The 17884-nt window shown below is 33.7% G+C and overlaps 3 protein-coding genes across 4 annotated transcripts; 1 reads left to right on the top strand and 2 right to left on the bottom strand.

Annotated features, from left to right (window-relative positions):
• The first annotated feature begins 163 nt into the window (after positions 1-163).
• On the top strand, positions 164-4990 carry LOC141668166 (uncharacterized). Of its 2 annotated transcripts, XM_074474882.1 has the most exons (12): positions 164-288; positions 642-1559; positions 1701-1829; positions 2939-3035; positions 3111-3193; positions 3290-3409; positions 3499-3687; positions 3771-3922; positions 4028-4109; positions 4259-4378; positions 4512-4606; positions 4704-4990. In XM_074474882.1, the coding sequence occupies exons 2-12, from the start codon at positions 675-677 to the stop codon at positions 4873-4875; spliced, it is 2124 nt and encodes a 707-aa protein (XP_074330983.1). In that variant the 5' UTR covers positions 164-288; positions 642-674; the 3' UTR covers positions 4876-4990. The 2 variants fall into 2 exon arrangements, with proteins under 2 accessions (XP_074330983.1, XP_074330984.1); XM_074474883.1 differs by lacking the exon at positions 3499-3687.
• Positions 4991-5722: 732 nt separating this feature from the next.
• On the bottom strand, positions 5723-7053 carry LOC141664456 (glucan endo-1,3-beta-glucosidase-like). The gene has a single exon (XM_074470411.1). The coding sequence runs from the start codon at positions 6947-6949 to the stop codon at positions 5723-5725; it is 1227 nt and encodes a 408-aa protein (XP_074326512.1). The 5' UTR covers positions 6950-7053.
• A 1644-nt stretch (positions 7054-8697) lies between these two features.
• LOC141668167 (uncharacterized) lies at positions 8698-11082 on the bottom strand. Its single transcript, XM_074474884.1, has 2 exons — positions 9873-11082; positions 8698-9464 (listed from the first exon to the last, which is right to left on the bottom strand). The coding sequence occupies exons 1-2, from the start codon at positions 10404-10406 to the stop codon at positions 8937-8939; spliced, it is 1062 nt and encodes a 353-aa protein (XP_074330985.1). The 5' UTR covers positions 10407-11082; the 3' UTR covers positions 8698-8936.
• Positions 11083-17884: the final 6802 nt, after the last annotated feature.

Here is a 17884-nt window from a genome sequence, read left to right on the forward strand (position 1 = left end):
AATGCGTTTTATAAAAATGTGAATTAAAAATGCATTTTCAAGTGATAAAAAAGGTCTTTTTTCCGGATTGTGAGATTTGGAGTCATTTTTTCTAAAATTGTGATAGAAAGGGCCAATACCCATTAGAAGTAGAATAATAAAATAAGGGTAATTAATAATATAGATGCATTGATTTCGGGTCGGATTTGGCTAATTGTTGGTGATTTCAGGTCGGATTTGGGCGAATTGTTGGTAGATTATTAACATAATCTTCTTCTTGATCCTCTTGACCGATTCTTCTTCAATTAGGTAGTTTCATCTCATCTTCATCAATTCATATACACACATATGCACAATTCGATTTTTTAGATTTTTTGTTAAATTTTTGTCGTTCTCTTCATTGGTCCCCTTTTCTGTAAACTGCAAAAGTAGCCTAATGTATAATGTATTACATTATTTTTGAAGAACCCTAAATTCCAACAAATCAATCAATCTCACAGGAGATGCATCATTAAGCAATAAAATCGAACCAGGAATTCGAGATTATCAAATTTAATCTTCTCATCTACTTGTCACTGAAGTAGTATATCTATTTTCATTAACCCTCTTCTCTTATTATTACGAGCCAGGATTTATTGTTTTTTTTTTAATTTTCTGTACAGTTGAATATCAAATAGTTGGATAATAAACTTTAGATGGAAGAGGACGGTCATCTTCAAAATCTTCCGGACCAAGTCCTCAGATTGATTTTCACAGAACTTATTAACAATGATCAGGATAGTAATCTCGCTGACATTAAATTTCTTTGCCGATGCTCACTTGTTTCAAAGAAATTTAATGCAGAAATCCCTGGCCTCATCAGCCTTTCCATCACTCATTGGAGCGTAAGCGAATTGTATGATTGTTGCCCCAAGATCCTTAAAAAGTTCAAGTACATTCGTATTTTGTATTTGAAACACGGATCACCACTTACACTGCAGAACTTTAGATGGAGGGCCACCTGTGAAGTGTCTAGTAGTGGTCATTCTACTACTTATTGCATGTCAGCCCTTTCATATAATTCTATTAAAAATTTTGAAGATGATGTTCGTGTTACATATCCAGTACTGAAGGCTCCACGTGACACGAAACTCCTAATCGTGTCAACTGAGAATCATGTCTCTAACATGTTGCAATTTCATGGTAGGCTACTTAAGTGTATCAGAAGTCTTCAATTGTTATGTTATGTTGAAGTTAGTGATTTTAGAAGTCAAGGGAGTCTTATTCTTGAAAGCAATCTGTTAAACGTTTTGAGGTATTCTTCATCTAATAAATTAAAGAGCAAGAAGCATAAGATGAGCTGTTTTGTTGGTGAATTGCCATTTGATAGTATTGTACTGGAGGGTGTCACCATGAAAATTGTTCAAAAGTGTAAGGACGACGATGTTGGGGCTAACATCATTAAAGGCAGTAATGTTCCAATGTTCCTCCATACAAGTAATTTTGAATTTAACATGGCTTTGTTTAAGATACTTAAAGATCGCAGACAGTTGGTGCAAATTGGTTGCAGTCGTTTATTGGCGCCCGGTAGCAAGTATGAGGTAATCGTCTGATCTCGTAGATGTATAATAGAGTCACGGATAAATGTTGAGAAATATTATCAAATATAATTATTTTCGAATAAGTTATAGGTTTTAATTAAAAGACTATCGAACAATATGTTGTCATATGTTATTATGCAGAGGCCTTCTCCGGTAGCATCTCCTATCGCTGGTGTATACACTGATGAACCGTTGAATTTTGGCATGGGCCTGAAAGATGAGCTTTCTCGATATGTTGGCGACATGTTGCATGGTTGTGTTAAAAGAAAGGTGAGTATCTATATATGATATATGTCTGTGTATTTTGGTATGTGTGTATAGACCTAAATGTCTATTCTTATATTAATTCTCGTTATTAAACCTTGTGCATGTTTAATCAAATTTTATTAATCTAAGAAACCAAACATAGATAGTGTATAGTGGATAGCCGATATACCATGTAATACAGTGACTGAAAAAGAATAAAATATAGTACGAACACCAAAACTACCAGAATAATTAAAAGGCCTAAAGAACCCTAAACTTTGGCATCTCTTCCTTAGAAGTTCCTTCAAGATTTGGGATCACGCTAATTCAATCTTCTTTCTTTTCGTAATATGGCCTATTGGGTTCTTGACGTCTACTTAAATTCTCCCTCAAAGTTTCATATTTCCTAGCTAATAATTCATAATGGATTTGATTTTTTCTTTGGTTGCTCCTTCTCCAACACGCTATATCCATTTCGGTACTAGTACTATAATGTTTTTAGAAAGTTCCTTGCTTCTCTATATGATTTTTTTAATACTATACCCTACAATTTTTCTTTTAATCCTATAAAACTAACATAATAATTTTAATTTTTTTTATTAAAACATATTTATTATTTTTTGATATCATAATTAATACCTTCCTTATGTCCTAAGATGTCTTGCGGCATCATCTGAAGAGTACCAGAAGTGGAGCCTTCCCCACTACCTCATTTTCAACAAGTTGATGATCAGACAAGATTGCAATAGGCCTCTAGGTACAATATCTGAGACTGGATAATTTGTAGACCGAGAAAGTAAGCATCAAATTTCCAGGGTATTACTCTTTGATCTTAGAAAGCAGAAGTGTACCTGTACCAGATCCACTTCTTCCTCCTAGAGAATGACACACCTAAAACCCTTCATAATCAGCAAGAAATTTCAACATAAGCAACACAACAATGTGGATGTCATGCTTTTAAACATGCTCATAAAATGTACTTAACATTTGTTCCTTAATTTTTACATATTCATATTAACAAGTACATTTATCGAGCCAAACCTATAGAAAAAAGTAGAACGTATATATGTGAAAGAACATCTTTATGTGAAGAAGTGGGACAAGTGCTGATATTTGTTTGTGGTATTTTTCAGCGGAGGCGGCGTGATGAATATATTAAGAATATGTACTCAGATGACCCTGATGTTCAGATGAAAGGAACCAAGCACTTGGCTCGACTGCTTGCTGAAGGTATACACAACTAAACGTCTATTTTTCTTAACAATAATTTTTAAACCTAAATTGTGATACAAAGTTGACCAACAGATCAAAGGCTAGGTGATCTGAGGTCCGAGGATGTTCGATCCCTAATTGGACTTCTCAAGCATCAACAAAACCCAAAACTCCAGGTTTGTTGTGTTCAAGTGTTGTATTCTTATGTAAAGTTGTTCACATTCTTTTCTATCTCAAACTTACATGTAGAACAATTTGTGACTATCTTATAGTTTGAAGCTGCTTTCGCTCTCACAAATGTTGATTCAAATGGCGGTCAGATTATGAAAAATGAAGCAATTCCACTCCTCGTAGACTTGATGATCTCTAAACATAGGCACACACGGATGAATGTATGGCTCACTACTTTAGCCGGGTCTTTTATCTTAATAAAATCAATTGACTATGCAAATTCAGGTGTACAATATATTCTGTAATGTAGGGCTTGATCGTATTGATGCGCATAACTTATGATTTTCCCAAGTCTATCAGAGATCTCCATAAATTTGGGGTGTTGCACCTTCTAGAGGATATTGTTATAAGTGATCGGAGCGACTCCAGTGTGTTATTACATTGTGCCACATTTTTGGCTATTGTTTGTCGTGGAAAGTTATATTTGCCGACTTGTGAGGTTCATAAATGATCCAATTTTCTACCTCTAGAGCTATTTATAACAATTTCATCAGTTTCTAAAAATATTAGAATTGTTCGCAGATAAGGGTAGCTCTTCGTACAGTCAAAGTACTTCTGCAATACGGAGATGATAAAGTTAAGCGACAAGTTTTATGTGCATTTTCATATCTTTCTCATGGAAACTATGTGGCATTTGAAGGGAATGCCTTAAAAAATGTTCTTGGGCTCATCCAGTAAGAGAATTGGTTAAGTCACATTATATGGAAACTTCATTTTTACGCACTCTATTTTGTTATTGACTATATTTTTATTGACATCTGTTTATATTGATGTTTCAGTCACGTCGATCCTTTGATTGTGATTCCTACATTGCAAGTAGTTGGGAACATCTTGGCATGGGGTAATTATCATCAAATACAGGTATAATCTAGCAACAAGTACTTGAAAGTTTTCCCTTATTTTCTTAAATGCGCCAAAAAAACGTTTATATAATAAGTTTATATAATAAGCCCGGGACGGAGAGTTCCCTTCACTCTGATGCTTACTTAATCAACTACTGGTTCTTTCAGTTTATTTTAAAAAAAGGTCTATTGCAACGCCTTCTCACTCTTTTACACCGTCAATATAAGATCGTGAGATATGAAGCTTGTCGTATAATTCAGAGCATACACTTTCATAAGGAGATACAGGTAAAAGTTGGTTCCAAAATTGATCAATTTACTGCATTTTTTTGTGACTTGAAAGTTTTGTGTTTGTGTACAACATATTGGAATCTGAAGTTAATGTCAATACTTGTATATAAATGTAAATTTTATATTTCAGAAGGAAGCCCTTTATCTCGGTGACTTCAAAATTGACAAAAAGGAGGGTACTAGTCTTTATAGCATCATTGAAAATAAGGGTGGTGCAAAATTTGAGTATGCTCAGTTATCCTTCATTGTTGTTGTTACCATTTTTATTACAATTTTGGTCTTCTTGTCTAGATATATTTTAATCTTTTTTTTGTTTGTTTAGTTTTGCAGAATGCACTGATGACTTTCTGGAAAGTCTTCCTTCAAAAGTTAATTCAAAAGCATCTAATATGAGCTCGGTCACGCCGCTGTCCTCAGTTAAAAAAAGAGTGCCCACTTTTTCAGAGTTGAAATGGATGGTGGAAGATTATATCCCAGAAGAGTTTTTGAATTGAATTTACGGGATTTTACCCTTATGAATTTGTGAAATTCTTAACAATAAAAAGCTACATTTGAACCTGCTTTGAAGATATACCAATTATTGTGAAACGTATCTCAATTTTTGCTTCTCTTATGGCTTGGCCCGGTCGCCTAATCTGAGACAGAAAATATTCTCAAGCCTTCAATATTACTTCTGGATCGATTTTCTTTCTTAGCCTCAGACTGGGGTTTCGAAATCTTGGTTATCGTTTCATTTGTTATCGTTTCTAAGATAGTGTTCGACAAGTATTTTAAGATGAATATAAAATATAGTTCTATAATTTTTTTTAAAAATTTCTCGTTGAGAGAGGAAAACGGATGATGCAGAAAATTGTAGTGCTATAAAAATGGACGCGGACAAAGAGACAGAAGAAAAAAAAAGGAACTGGCTATTAGACTTGGTTTCAAGGCTGAAATATCTGCACTGAAGTCTCAAATCGAATTGATGCAGAAACTGGAGTTCAAATTCAGACAAAAGTACCAAGATAGTTTCAAGCACAAGTATCTGAAGAGCAGACTGAATTGAATCAGCTCAAGAAACTTCTTGAGAACGAAAAAAGTAGTGCTGAATTGAAGCGGAAAAAGAAAAAGAAGGGATGCAGAAAGCTAGTGAAGACTGAAAAAAGTAGTGCTGATGAAGAACGAAGGCTTGCTGCCAAGAAGAGGAAAAAGGCTGATGAAGCTTCACTTACAAACAAAGCCATTTTGACTTGTAAATTATTGAAATCGATAACTTTACAATTCTCATGAAATAACCAAAGAACAATACAAAGATAACATCAAATTACACTGTCAGATTCTCGTAAATTGCATCTTTACTAATTACATGCCTAGAAGAAAATGTAACAATAATAATGAACAAGGGAGAATCCCAAATATTCTGAGACTAGCTCCGGGTTCTGAGTGGCTATATTTCATATGATTGCAGTCGCCCGGTTTTCTACACGGCCCACTAGGAGCTGGTTCATTATCGACGCCCGGACCTGTACCATTGAATGCATATAAGGACAAAGGAATATCGTACACTCTTTGCATGTTTGGATAAAAAAGACCATAATTTCTCTCGGAAATAGGTCCATTCTTTTGATCTTCGTTAAACAGTGCAAATAGAAAGACATTGAGTGTTTGGTTGGGCCTTAAGTGGGTGCCACCGCCTGTGAGTACTCTGCGCACAAGATTTCCGTTATACAATGCAGCATTGGCCACTCCAGCACCAAATTCCTTCTCCCCGCCTACAGAAGGCCACCCAGTCTCCGAAACTACAACTCTAATGTCTTGAAAATTCAAGGCATCAAGAGCTGCAAAGACAGCATCAAGTTGGGCTTCGAAAAGGCTCGTGTAAACAATCCCATTGCCAGGATCTTTGACTCCCTTGTTGGGGCGAAGCAAAGCATAATCCAAAGAGATAGTATCCTTGTTGGCTTCATAAGCGAAGAAAGGGTAGAAATTAATCATAAGATACGAACGAGTTTGATGAAGAAATTCGAGCATTGGTTCAATAACAGGCTTGATCAAGTCGGACCTAAACTTTGCAGACGAGGATGGAAAAGTATTCTCCAAGGCACTGAAAGCAAGAGGAGATGAAATTTTAATGTCAGCTGCCAAGCCAAGTTTTAGCAGTGAAGCAAACATGTTTTTCATAGCAGGAACGAGATAAGGCGTGTTTTGTGGGTCCATGAACACTTCGTTTCCTATAGCGATGGCTTCAATCATGGTTCTTGGATAGAATGGTACTATTCTGGCCTGAAGCCATCTGTTGGTGAAATTTATGTTAGTAGCAGCAGCAGCGGAGAGTAGCTGATTAGGCATAGCAACTGTAACCTTAATGTTCGTATCAGCGAAAGCAGAAACAATAGAAGGATTAGCGTCAAAGATTTTAACACGGCTAATGCCATTGGATTTAAGAAGCTCTACAACTTGAGGAGGATCGGGAAGATCATTAGCCACTCTACCATAGTTGACACCAATGGAACCAAAATCAGATAACACAACTCGAAACGAGAACAAACAAAGCAGACATACTAGAAATTTTAAGATTGACATTGTCATTAGATTTACAATAATGGTTATGGAAAAGAAAGAATAGCTAGGAAGATGGAACCATAATCAGGCTGAACAATGTTTTGGTTTGATGCAGCTATGTTTGATATATATATAGGCTGAACAATGTTTTGGTTTACGGTTTACAATATAGATTTGAATTTGGTTTTGGTTTTGTTTTTTCATGAACCGTAATCAAAACTCAATTAAAATTTGAATTGAAATCGATATATATCTGAATAAAAAGAATTGAAGTGTTAAAATTTGATTACAGTGTATATTTTATTATTTGATATATATTTGGTTTTTATATATTTCCTCCCAACAATAGTAAATTCATAAAGCAAATTTTATGATGATTATAAATCTCAATTGGTCGAATAAGAGTATTGAACTTAAAATATTAATGTTAAATTCGATAGATAGTTGTCAGCTAGTAACTTAAATTAAGTAACGATATTGCTAACATTAACATATTTTTGTCTACTCAGGCAAAGCTATTAATTTCAGATGAGAATATTTTGCATGCTTTGTTCACCACATGTTAATATGCGAAGACAGTTGTTGAAATGCATCTTGAGGTGTCTCAGATAGTGAAGGAGACATGAAATTTTGCTCGTCGAAGAAATTGCCATTATATGGTTGAGGAACTGAGTCTGCGTCCAGATTCCAAGGCATTTCAGATGGTAATGGAGGAAGAAGATTTTGTTGGTCCAATATATCATTACTTCCTGGCATTGCATCCGAGTTCACATTCCATTGCGACTCTAATGATAAAGATGGCAGCAGACTTTGTTCGCCTGTGACTTGTGGTATCGGGTTTAAAGTCGTTGAGTCCAGATAAAAGTCCAATGGCATTTCACATGGGAATGGTGGCAAAGGATCTTCTTGGTTACTGAGAATTGTGTTGAGTGGATCAGAGGCCGTGTAGGAATTCAGATGCCATGGTGATAGACAAGTTGTCGCATGATTGTTGGCACGAATCTGGCTACTCATATCCATCCCAGCACTCTCAAGTGTCTCCCAGGCAGTGTTTGTAGATAATTTTGCTGCTCTGGTGAAGTGCTATTCTGCCCTGAAGAGCGAGAATATATGTCTTCACTCTGCAGGTTGGTCCCGTAAGGCCTTTCTCGTTGAGGGATGAAAGTGAAAGGATCATTCTCATCAGTCTCGAGTTGTGAAAAAGGGCTTTCGATATATATTTCTGGTAAGGGAGGCATTGAAGGTTCTTCCAAATGATTCCCTGTATCGAAATCTGGCAATTGTGGCAATGGAGGACCTTGAGCATAATTCTCAACAATAAAACTTGGGAATAGCTGAGAAGAAGATTCTTGACAATAAAGCCCATTCCACATTGTTGAATTAACTTCTGATGTAACAATTTCAGATCTGTCCGAACTGCCAAAAATAATGATTCTGTCTTGGAAATTAACAGATCTGAAAATTATGGATCATCTAGTATATATCCGTACTAGGTTTTTAGAACATCTTCGATGGAGGGTGTTGAACAAAATAGCCAAACAAGCCAAATTATCAAAATTAATATTATTTTATTTCTCTTTCTTCTCTTATACTCGTAGCACCCTTCTTACAATATTTGCTCCATTAATAAGAATGTTATTGCCGTAGGTTTGGCAAAATAAGTTTTTCATACGATCTTATAATCTTGGTAGTGTGATTGTAGTGTTTACGTATGTATGCCAAGATTTATTCAATAGTAGAACTCTGCATATATAATGATTAATGATTAATGGTAGTGACTAGAAAAACCGAAATCGAAAAATAGTTTTGTACATAATCTAGGCTCATATACACCATATGAATCTGCAGAAGCTAATTAAGTACTCACTAATAATCTAATAATCTAGGCTTTCCGGGATTATACGGCGAATTTTTGCATTTATTCTTCTTGATATCGTGCCAACCAGACTTGTGCACTAAGTACTACCTAACTTTCTATTACATCTCACGTATATTATTCCGGTGCTCTGTTTTATCATAGATCAAGAAAATCAAATAAAACCTCATCTACTAAGCGATTGAACATTTGATTTTCAATTTCAAGTCCCACTCCTTGCTCATCTTCATCAAACTTATTCCATTTAACTCCTCTCTCCATATCTCTAATACTAAACTCTTTCTTGCCTACCAATTTCCATTCATCATCTTCTCCTCTAATCCACTCCTTTGCTACTTTCAACAATTCATCCTCGCCTTTTTTGTTGTCACTCAATTGTTCCGTAAAGAAATCTAAGAGTAGAAATTCTTCATCGATTTCCAAACACCCGATTGAGCTTGATGTATTTATTTTAACTTGATTTAGAAGCTGCATTGCCTTTTCTTCAACCCCGTTTGCCGTTTCTTCATGAGTAATGTTTTTGTTCGTGAACAGCTCGGTTCGAGCTTGCTTTCTCCTAGGGGTACGATGAAAATACGAGAACGATTTCTCGTCTTCTTGGGAGCAAAAATCAAGAACCGAAAGTGGACTATTTTGTTCCTTTTCCTCATCACATAACCATTGTACCTATAAAATGTGTGCATCAAAATTAATTAGATCTTCACAACTTTAAAGAATCAACATAAAAAGTAAGAGCTCGTTTGGGAGATCTTAACAATAACATTTAAGTTGAAAAATGTATATAATTCTGACTTATAAGTTACTCGTAAGTGAGAGTCAGATATATATCATAATATAGTAAATTATATGTTGAAACCTCTGTTATAGAAATCGGCCGATTTTTTAAAAATCGCCGATAAATCGCTCAAAAAGATTTGTCCAATTTGACCGATTTCCGATAAATTACCGATAAATCATCCGATTTTTTTAAAAATCGTCCGATAAATCACAAATCGGTACCTCAACCGAATAATTCCGATTTACAAAATCTGTAAAACTGGTTGAAACATTAAATTTTTAATTCCGAATATTTACCTTAGGTGTCATCGAATATATTTCCACGTCACCATCTAGTAAAAGCCGACTAGAATTACCGCCCCAAGACGGTAAATCTTCTGCAGTAAAATCACTGTCACACCAACTAGACCTGCCACTGCTACCTGTCAAACTTGTAGAGCCTGTTGTAGTAGTAACAGTTGTACAATGATGAGGTGATGATGAAAAATTCAACGGTGGAGATTCCGTCTCAGCCAAGTCTCGGAACGATCTCCACCGTAGAATGTCCTTCACCTTGACCTTGACCATCAACTCTTTCAAGTTGACATTTCGATTGACATTCCTCGATTTCGAAAGTCTCCTTGTAATGCTTCTTGGTAAGATTGAAGGAGGTTTAATATTGGAGGAAAACGGGAGGTATTTAACGAGAAAATTCGAAAATCGGTTATTTGAAAATGTCATGTTTAGATTGTCTTGAAAAAATGAAACTCTTTTCGAATGTGAATTGTCGGCAAGGAAATCTTTGAGCATTCTCGGTTTCTGACCAATTGGTACGAGCTGATGAGAAGCCATAGTGAACAAAATTGAACCAGTTTGTCTCACTCGGAAATAGAATTAAACCAGTATATCTCACTCGGAAATAGTTTATAGGGCTTGAAAATATAAGAAATAGAATAGCGTGTGATCAATCTTTACAAATTGAAAGAAAGTAAGAATTAAACCAGTATATCTCACTCGGAAGTAGTGTGCACTAATGTAAAATAGAGAATAGTGTATGATCAATCTTTACAAATTGAAAGATAATGAATGAAAGGAGGGCAAGTGAGAATTAAAGCAGTATATATCTCACTCGAAAGCAGAATGAGACCAGTATATATATCTCACTCGGAAGTAGTTTGCGACGAATGTAAGATATTGAATAATGTATGATCAATTTTTACAAATTGAAAGATAATGAATGAAAGGAGGGCATGTGAGAATTAAAACAGTATATATCTCACTCGAAAGCAGAACTGAACTAGACCAGTATATAAATCTCACTCGGAAGTAGTGTGCGACGAATGTAAGATATAGAAGAGTGTGAGCAAACTTTGCAAAATGAAAGATGATGAATGAAAGGAGGTAAAGTGAGAGGTGTGTAAGGAGAAGGAGATGTACACATATATAATAAGGCATCTAAGAGAAAGAGGAAGGTAGGTTCTGAAAATGTGAAGAGAAAACAATGGACGGGGAAGAAAAAGACAGAGGAGCCGTAGAAGGTATGGAGGGTGAAGAGTATATAGTAATATTAAAATGAAGGCTGAGGGGACAAGATTTTGTGAATGATACTTGTTTTGTAGGGACTTGTGAACGGTGTCGGAAGGAAGGTGAATTTTGGAGTTGGACTGACCATTCTTAACCAGGGTTGCATGGTTGGAGCTAGGGTGTGGTTTCATTGGGCCGGAGGGCGAAAAATCAAACCAAACCGTAATTTGTAATTTTCCAATATCTCCGTATGTAAGAGCATGTCCAATGTTAGATACAAAATGATTATAGTAATTGCTATAATTTGACATCAAAAAGTATTTTTTGGTACTATAATAGAAGTTCAACTCCAATTCTAGTTACATTTTGAAATCAAATAATTCCAAATTTAACTCATTTTTGTATTTTCCTCCTGTATCTTAATTAAAGTTTACCAATATGCATGTCATTTATGGTTACTTGATAATGTGGCATGGACGCATAAATGCATCCTTGGATTCAAATTTAGAACCAAGGATGGATATATGCATTCAAGGATAGAACTCCTTTGGACTTGAAATTTTTAGCATTTAGTTTCAAATTATGGAAATGACACCACTTATAATATTGCATTGGACTTGCTCTAACTAAATCTTTGGTATATAAAAATCAAACAAATACACCCACGTAATTGTGGTTCAACCGCTCAAATATTAAAAAAATTAAATTCAATAAATATTGCATAAAAAATTTAAAAGACTTTACAAAAGAAATTCAATAATTCTAAAATTTAATAAGCGACAAATAAATTCAATAATTTGGTGACATATTACAAAAGAAAATTAATACTGGAATATTAAAGTTGATGTAAAACTTTGCGGACTTTATTTATATTGGACCAAATATATTAATTTATATAATTTGCGGTTGGGCGGTTGAATTTTCGTAACTTTTAAAATAATGAATCCGTAATCAAACCGTAAAATAATGGATATTTAAAATTACATCCATGACTACTCACGTTTTATGATTAACCGTAATATGAAAATCAGCTGCTGATAATTTCTACGATTAAGCAGATTGAACGTGAATCCCTAGTTGTAGCATATTTTTATGAATTGCACGTGTTCTCGAGTTTTGTTTGATAGTAGGGTTAGATAAACACTGCTGTTGCCCATTTGTTTGTATTGTAGCACACTGTAAATAATTTACAATTACTGATGAGTAGGGGTGTTCATGGGTTCGTTAACCCGATCAAACCGACCCAACCCAACCCTCTTTTAGGCCGATTAAACCGTTTTAAAAAAACCCGATCCATGGTTGGGTTAAAAAAATTTCAAACCGCATTAAATGGGTTGGATACGGGTTCAAGTTTTTTTCGGCCAACCCAACCCAACCCGATTTAACTTAAGTCTCGTTCGATAATTTAAATATAATTTATATATTATATGCAATTGTATATTATACAATATAATTATTTTCATTTATAGTTACATTTCGTGTATGTGTATATGATTTACGACATGATATACATCACTAAAATTTCAATTTAATCAAATTTAAAGAATAGTACTATAATCGTAAGTTCTACTATTCGAAATTATCAATTATATATGGTATTGAAACTTTTTTTTATATAATCATTCAATCCGTTCAAACCAACCCAACCCGACCCAAACCGATGTACGACGGGTTGGGTTGGGTTACGATTTTATATTTTACGGGTTGGGTCGAAAAATTTCAAACCGATTTAATTGGGTTGGGTCGTAAAAACGCCTCCAACCCGGCCAACCCGACCCATGAACACCCCTACTGATGAGTCAACGACATGCATGCAGTCTCCCGGAAACTACATCAGATGTTGTAAACTCACCTTCATGAGTATTAGTCCGTCTGTTTTTTTTATTTGTTACTTTGACTTTTACACGTATTTTAATGTGATTTGACCGGCTAGTTATAAATATGATTTTAAAAAATTTCTTTTTGTGAATTAAAATATAAGTTGTCTACTTTTATTTACAAAAAGAAAATTTTATAAATTATAATTTTAACTAGCCGGTCAAAGGACATTAAAATGTGTGCAAAAGTCAAAACGATAAATAAAAAAAAACAGAGGGAGTAGTACTTGTAAGATCCCGTTACGACTTTCTTCTCACATCTTAAATGAACTGATTATTTGATATGATATCATAGTCGGTTTATAAGAATCAGTTCATAGAGGAGACATCTCGACTTTGAGTCCTTCCACCTAGACCTGGCAATTCGGATAATCGGTTCGGTTTCGGATCAGATCTGCTTTTGGATTATGATATATTTGAAGACCATTCGGATCAGATCAGATGTGATTCGGTTCGGGTATAATTCATATTAAAATCGGATAAAATTCGGATTAAGATAGGATAAAATTTTGTTCGGGTTAAATTCAGTTAGGATATTTTCAGATCATAATTTATTTAATTTTTCAATTTTTGAGATTCAAAAAATATATTTTTTTATCTAATTTGGTATTTTTAATACAATATAATGTACTTTTATAAAAGAATATGATTAAATAAGTATGTTATCATACACATAAAATTATTTAAAGTATACATTTTGCTTATTTCGGGTCATATTCGGTTCAGGTAATAAATCATTCGGTTTTAGTCGGTTACAAGTTATAATCGGATCTTGTATTTCATATCATTTTTAGTTAAATTTTCGGTTCAGGTATTTTTCGGATCGGTTTAAATCGATTTTCGGATAATTATCGGATTGTATGATTCGGATCTCGGATCGGATCTCGGATCGGATCTCGGTTTCATAAAATTCGGTTCGATTTTTCGGATCCAGAACTATTTTATCAAGTCTACTTCCACCTATGATAACTAACCGTAATTTTAAATATTTAAGTATCATCATTAAAATTCACATAAATTGGTTGCTTAAACTACTTAAGACAAGTATGATGCTAACAATTCATCACGAATTATACAAGACCCTCTTGGAAGTTTAGTAATATTAATACTGATCTGAAACGGAGAGACCAGTGTCTGTGTATATATTTTATAAGAGAGGTGTGCGGCCAAAACTTATAGTCAAACATCTGGAGTATTATATTAGAGGTGAAGACTCTGTTATACAAATCGGCCGATTTTTCAAAAATTGCCGATAAATTGCTCAAAAATTGGTCAAAAATATTGATCCGATTTGACCGATTTCTGATAAATCGCCGATAAATCAACCGATTTTTTAAAAATCGTCCGATAAATCGTAAATCGGTACCTCAACCGATTCCGATTTCCGAAATCTGTAACACTGTGTGAAGAACATGATCATTGATTATGAGAAGGCGGTTTCGATGAGGAGGTACTGCCATTGTCGTATTAGTCACTAGTCAGCATGGGAGTCTTGTGAATATTAATTGTTTTCAATTTGTACAAATGGTACTTCGAACTTGGAACTGGTGTTTACATATTTCCGAATTCGGAATTATTTGATTAACTTATTAATTTACCATTTTAAAAAAAATTATTTATCGGTAAAATTACCTCAAATATTTTTAACCAATTTTAAACAATTTATCGATAATTTTTAAAATATTGACCGATTTCTAAAATAATGATTACCACGAACATGAAAATACAGAGGTAATTAAGGAGGTAAGTATTAGTGATCGTAAATTTTTTATTATGATTAAATTTATTTTATAGAAGCATCAAATTTTGTATTTTGATGATTTTTATTATGATTTGTTAAAAAATATTCCCTCAGTCCCTTCCAATTATTTACATTTCTGAGAAAGTGTCCGGCACACATTTTAAGGTGCATAAAAAATATAGTTATGTAATTTATTTTTACAAATTTTTTTCCGAATAAAAATTGAATTTTTTTAATTTTTATTCAGAATAACAAAATTATAATTTTTTTTACAAAATTATACTTTATATACACCTTAAAATACGTGTCGGAAACTCTCTAAAAAATGTAAACAATTGTACGGAGGGAGTACATGTTCAGGGGAATCACATTCTCTCTGAGCCCACATTTGGTCCTGCAGGAGGATACTGATATTCAGAAAGATTTATGTAATCGCCAAAAAGCAATAAAATATAAAATCTAATAATTATTATCAATATTTAGTAATCGTATACTAAGATTGCTAATTACTACTCCCTCCACTACTCCTTCCGTCCCGCTGGATAGTTTACGTAGACTGTTTGCACATATCTCGAGACTTCAATAAAGTATAGTTTCATAATGTTTTTTCTTAATTTTTTTTTGAATAAAAGTTTAAACATGAAACTTTTTTTCAGATTTTTTTTTAAAAAAAATATTATGAAAGTATACTTTAAACGAGTATTGAAAAGCGTGCCGAAAAGTAACGTAAACAATCCAGTAGGACGGAGTGGGACGGAGGGAGTAGTAATTAATCTTTAAGATGTAAGCCTAAAACCAAAATTGGAAGAGCAGTAAGCAGTTGAACAAGTTCATGTAGAAATCCAAAAAATAAATATTGAAATATATATTATTGTCTCCCACAGGAGGAAACAACTGGTGTGATATAGATATGGAAGGCGATTTCATAACAAGGTACATGTCGGTGTTACTGTTGTTTACAAAGGGATCCAATGTATGTATTTATGTATCTATTTAATCACTGAATTATAAATATTTACTGGGAGTGCTATTTTTCATGTTTTTGTTAAATTTGATATATTTACTAAACTTATTTTGGAATTATAAATTTGAACTGCGGTTACTTTTCATACTCATAAATTTATCTTATTTTTGACCCGTTCAAACCGTATGATATAATATATCATGTAAGCTGATTTTGACAATCGATTATCAGAAAAAAGATCTACTTTCTCCGTCCCTCCTAATTGTTATCGTTTCTTGAAGAGTGTCCGACACGTATTTTAAGATGAATATAAAGTATAGTTCTATAATTTTTTTTAATTTTTTTTTCTGAATAAAAATAAAATGTTTAAACTTTTATTCAGAAAAATAATTTTTTTAAAAAAAGTTAAAGAACTATACTTTTTCTTCATCTTAAAATGCGTGCCGGACACTCTTTCAGAAACGATAACAATTGGGAGAGACGGAGGTAATATATTTTATGCCATTTTTTTTGAAATAAATATATATACTTGCATATATTAAATAAATAAGATTACATGTACTGAAATTATGAGTCATAGATAGCCATTCCCGAAGACATAATACACTTAATAGCATATGGGCAACATTATTCGCAGATTCAGAGTCCGGAAAAAGTTTAACCTGGGCTACGAGACATACAACTAATAATAACATAAAAATGCGCTAATTCTATAGGTTGATTTTAAAATATATGGGTTGAACTATAAAAAAAATTGAATAATTTCTTTTTACCTTTACTAAGGCTCATCACAACTTGGTTGTAGCTCCGCCCTCTGCATTATTCGCAGATCTATTTGCAAACGTAAAAAAATATTTCATCAAAATGTTTAAATATATCACGACAATCGTTAACAATTGTATCAAAGTAAATTTTGCCTCGAATTCCGTTTATTGCGTCTACCAAAAGTTTTGCATCGCACTCAAACATACACTTGTTGTTTCTCCGGTCCTCAGTCGAGGGCCTCCCTCAACTCTCTTTCTTACTTCTACCTCTCCTGGCTGAAGTTTCAGGGACTATTGCTTCGAGCTCGAAGAAACCTTCCCCATTCATCCCGTAAAAAACAGCCCCCATTTTAACACAATACTCCCTCCGTACCATAATATTCTTCTCATTTTAACTTTTCGTACTGTTTATGGTAAGCGATTGACTACTAATTTACGTCTAATCTATAAGATCAAACGTAGTCATGAGTGATTTTGTTGGATTCGTACTAATAGGAAATTAAAGATATTAACAATTAAAAGTGTGCATTGGCAAACGTGTCCAACATAAATAGGAAACGTTTTTAGGGACGGAGGGAGTACTAAATTACTAGCTGAAAGTACCGCCGAAACTTCCAAGTTCCAACTATCTCTTAGTGGATTATACAATGCATGTATGCATTGAGCAAGAAGGAAAAAAGAATTGCACACATGCAACCTGCATTACTTTTTTTGTTGCCTTCCTGATACTCTATATAGCTGTGGAGCCAAGTAGATCAGGAGAGGTTTTAACATTAGGCTAATTTACAAATGATTCGTACAAGTCTGTTTCCTTTTTCTCCGGTGTATGCTAAATATTAGGGCTTTTTTTGAAAATTATCCAAGTTTAAATTTTTTTTGCAAAAATATTATCATTTTTTAAAAAAATTGCAAAAATACATTTTTATTTGTAAAAATACTATTTTTCATTTTTTTTTTTGCAAAAACACGGGTTTTGACAACTGCAAATCAACTGGATGCAAACTTTGACGAGTTTCTGCAACCACGTGCAATCTCAAATGCAACCAAAAACTTGATTCAACCAGTTGCATATCTGTTTGATTTTGTTTGATTCCGTATTTTTGTAAAAAAATTCAGAGGATAGTAAATCGCAAAAAAACTTAGAAACTTAGTATTTTTGGTATAATTTTGTCTAAATTTTACTCATTTAAAATGGTGTTTTTTGTTTTTATTTTGTTTTAATTATTTTAAGATCCTATATTTGATTTAAAGTTGATGCTCGAATTAAGGTAAGGGTCTTAACGGAGGAATGTTGTTCTATTACTTTCCAGAATTTGGTTGAAATTCGCCTAAACTCATCACAATTATTTAAGAAAATGTTCTTCCTCTAATATCTTAAGATTTTAGATGAATTACTGATTATTTGAAATGGTATCATAGTTCAGGTTGGTAAATTAAATAACTCAGGTTCAAACCCTACG

The sequence above is a fragment of the Apium graveolens genome, chromosome 6 (genome assembly GCF_009905375.1).
Source record: "Apium graveolens cultivar Ventura chromosome 6, ASM990537v1, whole genome shotgun sequence".
Taxonomy (NCBI): domain Eukaryota; kingdom Viridiplantae; phylum Streptophyta; class Magnoliopsida; order Apiales; family Apiaceae; genus Apium; species Apium graveolens.

Excerpts from the sequence above, each read along its gene's own strand:
- LOC141664456 (XM_074470411.1), bottom strand. The coding sequence starts at position 6,949 with ATGACAATGTCAATCTTAAAATTTCTAGTATGTCTGCTTTGTTTGTTC.
- LOC141668167 (XM_074474884.1), bottom strand. The coding sequence starts at position 10,406 with ATGGCTTCTCATCAGCTCGTACCAATTGGTCAGAAACCGAGAATGCTC. Across the intron at positions 9,465-9,872 it reads TATATTCGATGACACCTAAG|GTACAATGGTTATGTGATGA; the intron begins GTAAATATTCGG and ends CACATTTTATAG.
- LOC141668166 (XM_074474882.1), top strand. The coding sequence starts at position 675 with ATGGAAGAGGACGGTCATCTTCAAAATCTTCCGGACCAAGTCCTCAGA. Across the intron at positions 3,194-3,289 it reads AACAAAACCCAAAACTCCAG|TTTGAAGCTGCTTTCGCTCT; the intron begins GTTTGTTGTGTT and ends ACTATCTTATAG. Across the intron at positions 3,923-4,027 it reads AATGTTCTTGGGCTCATCCA|TCACGTCGATCCTTTGATTG; the intron begins GTAAGAGAATTG and ends TTGATGTTTCAG.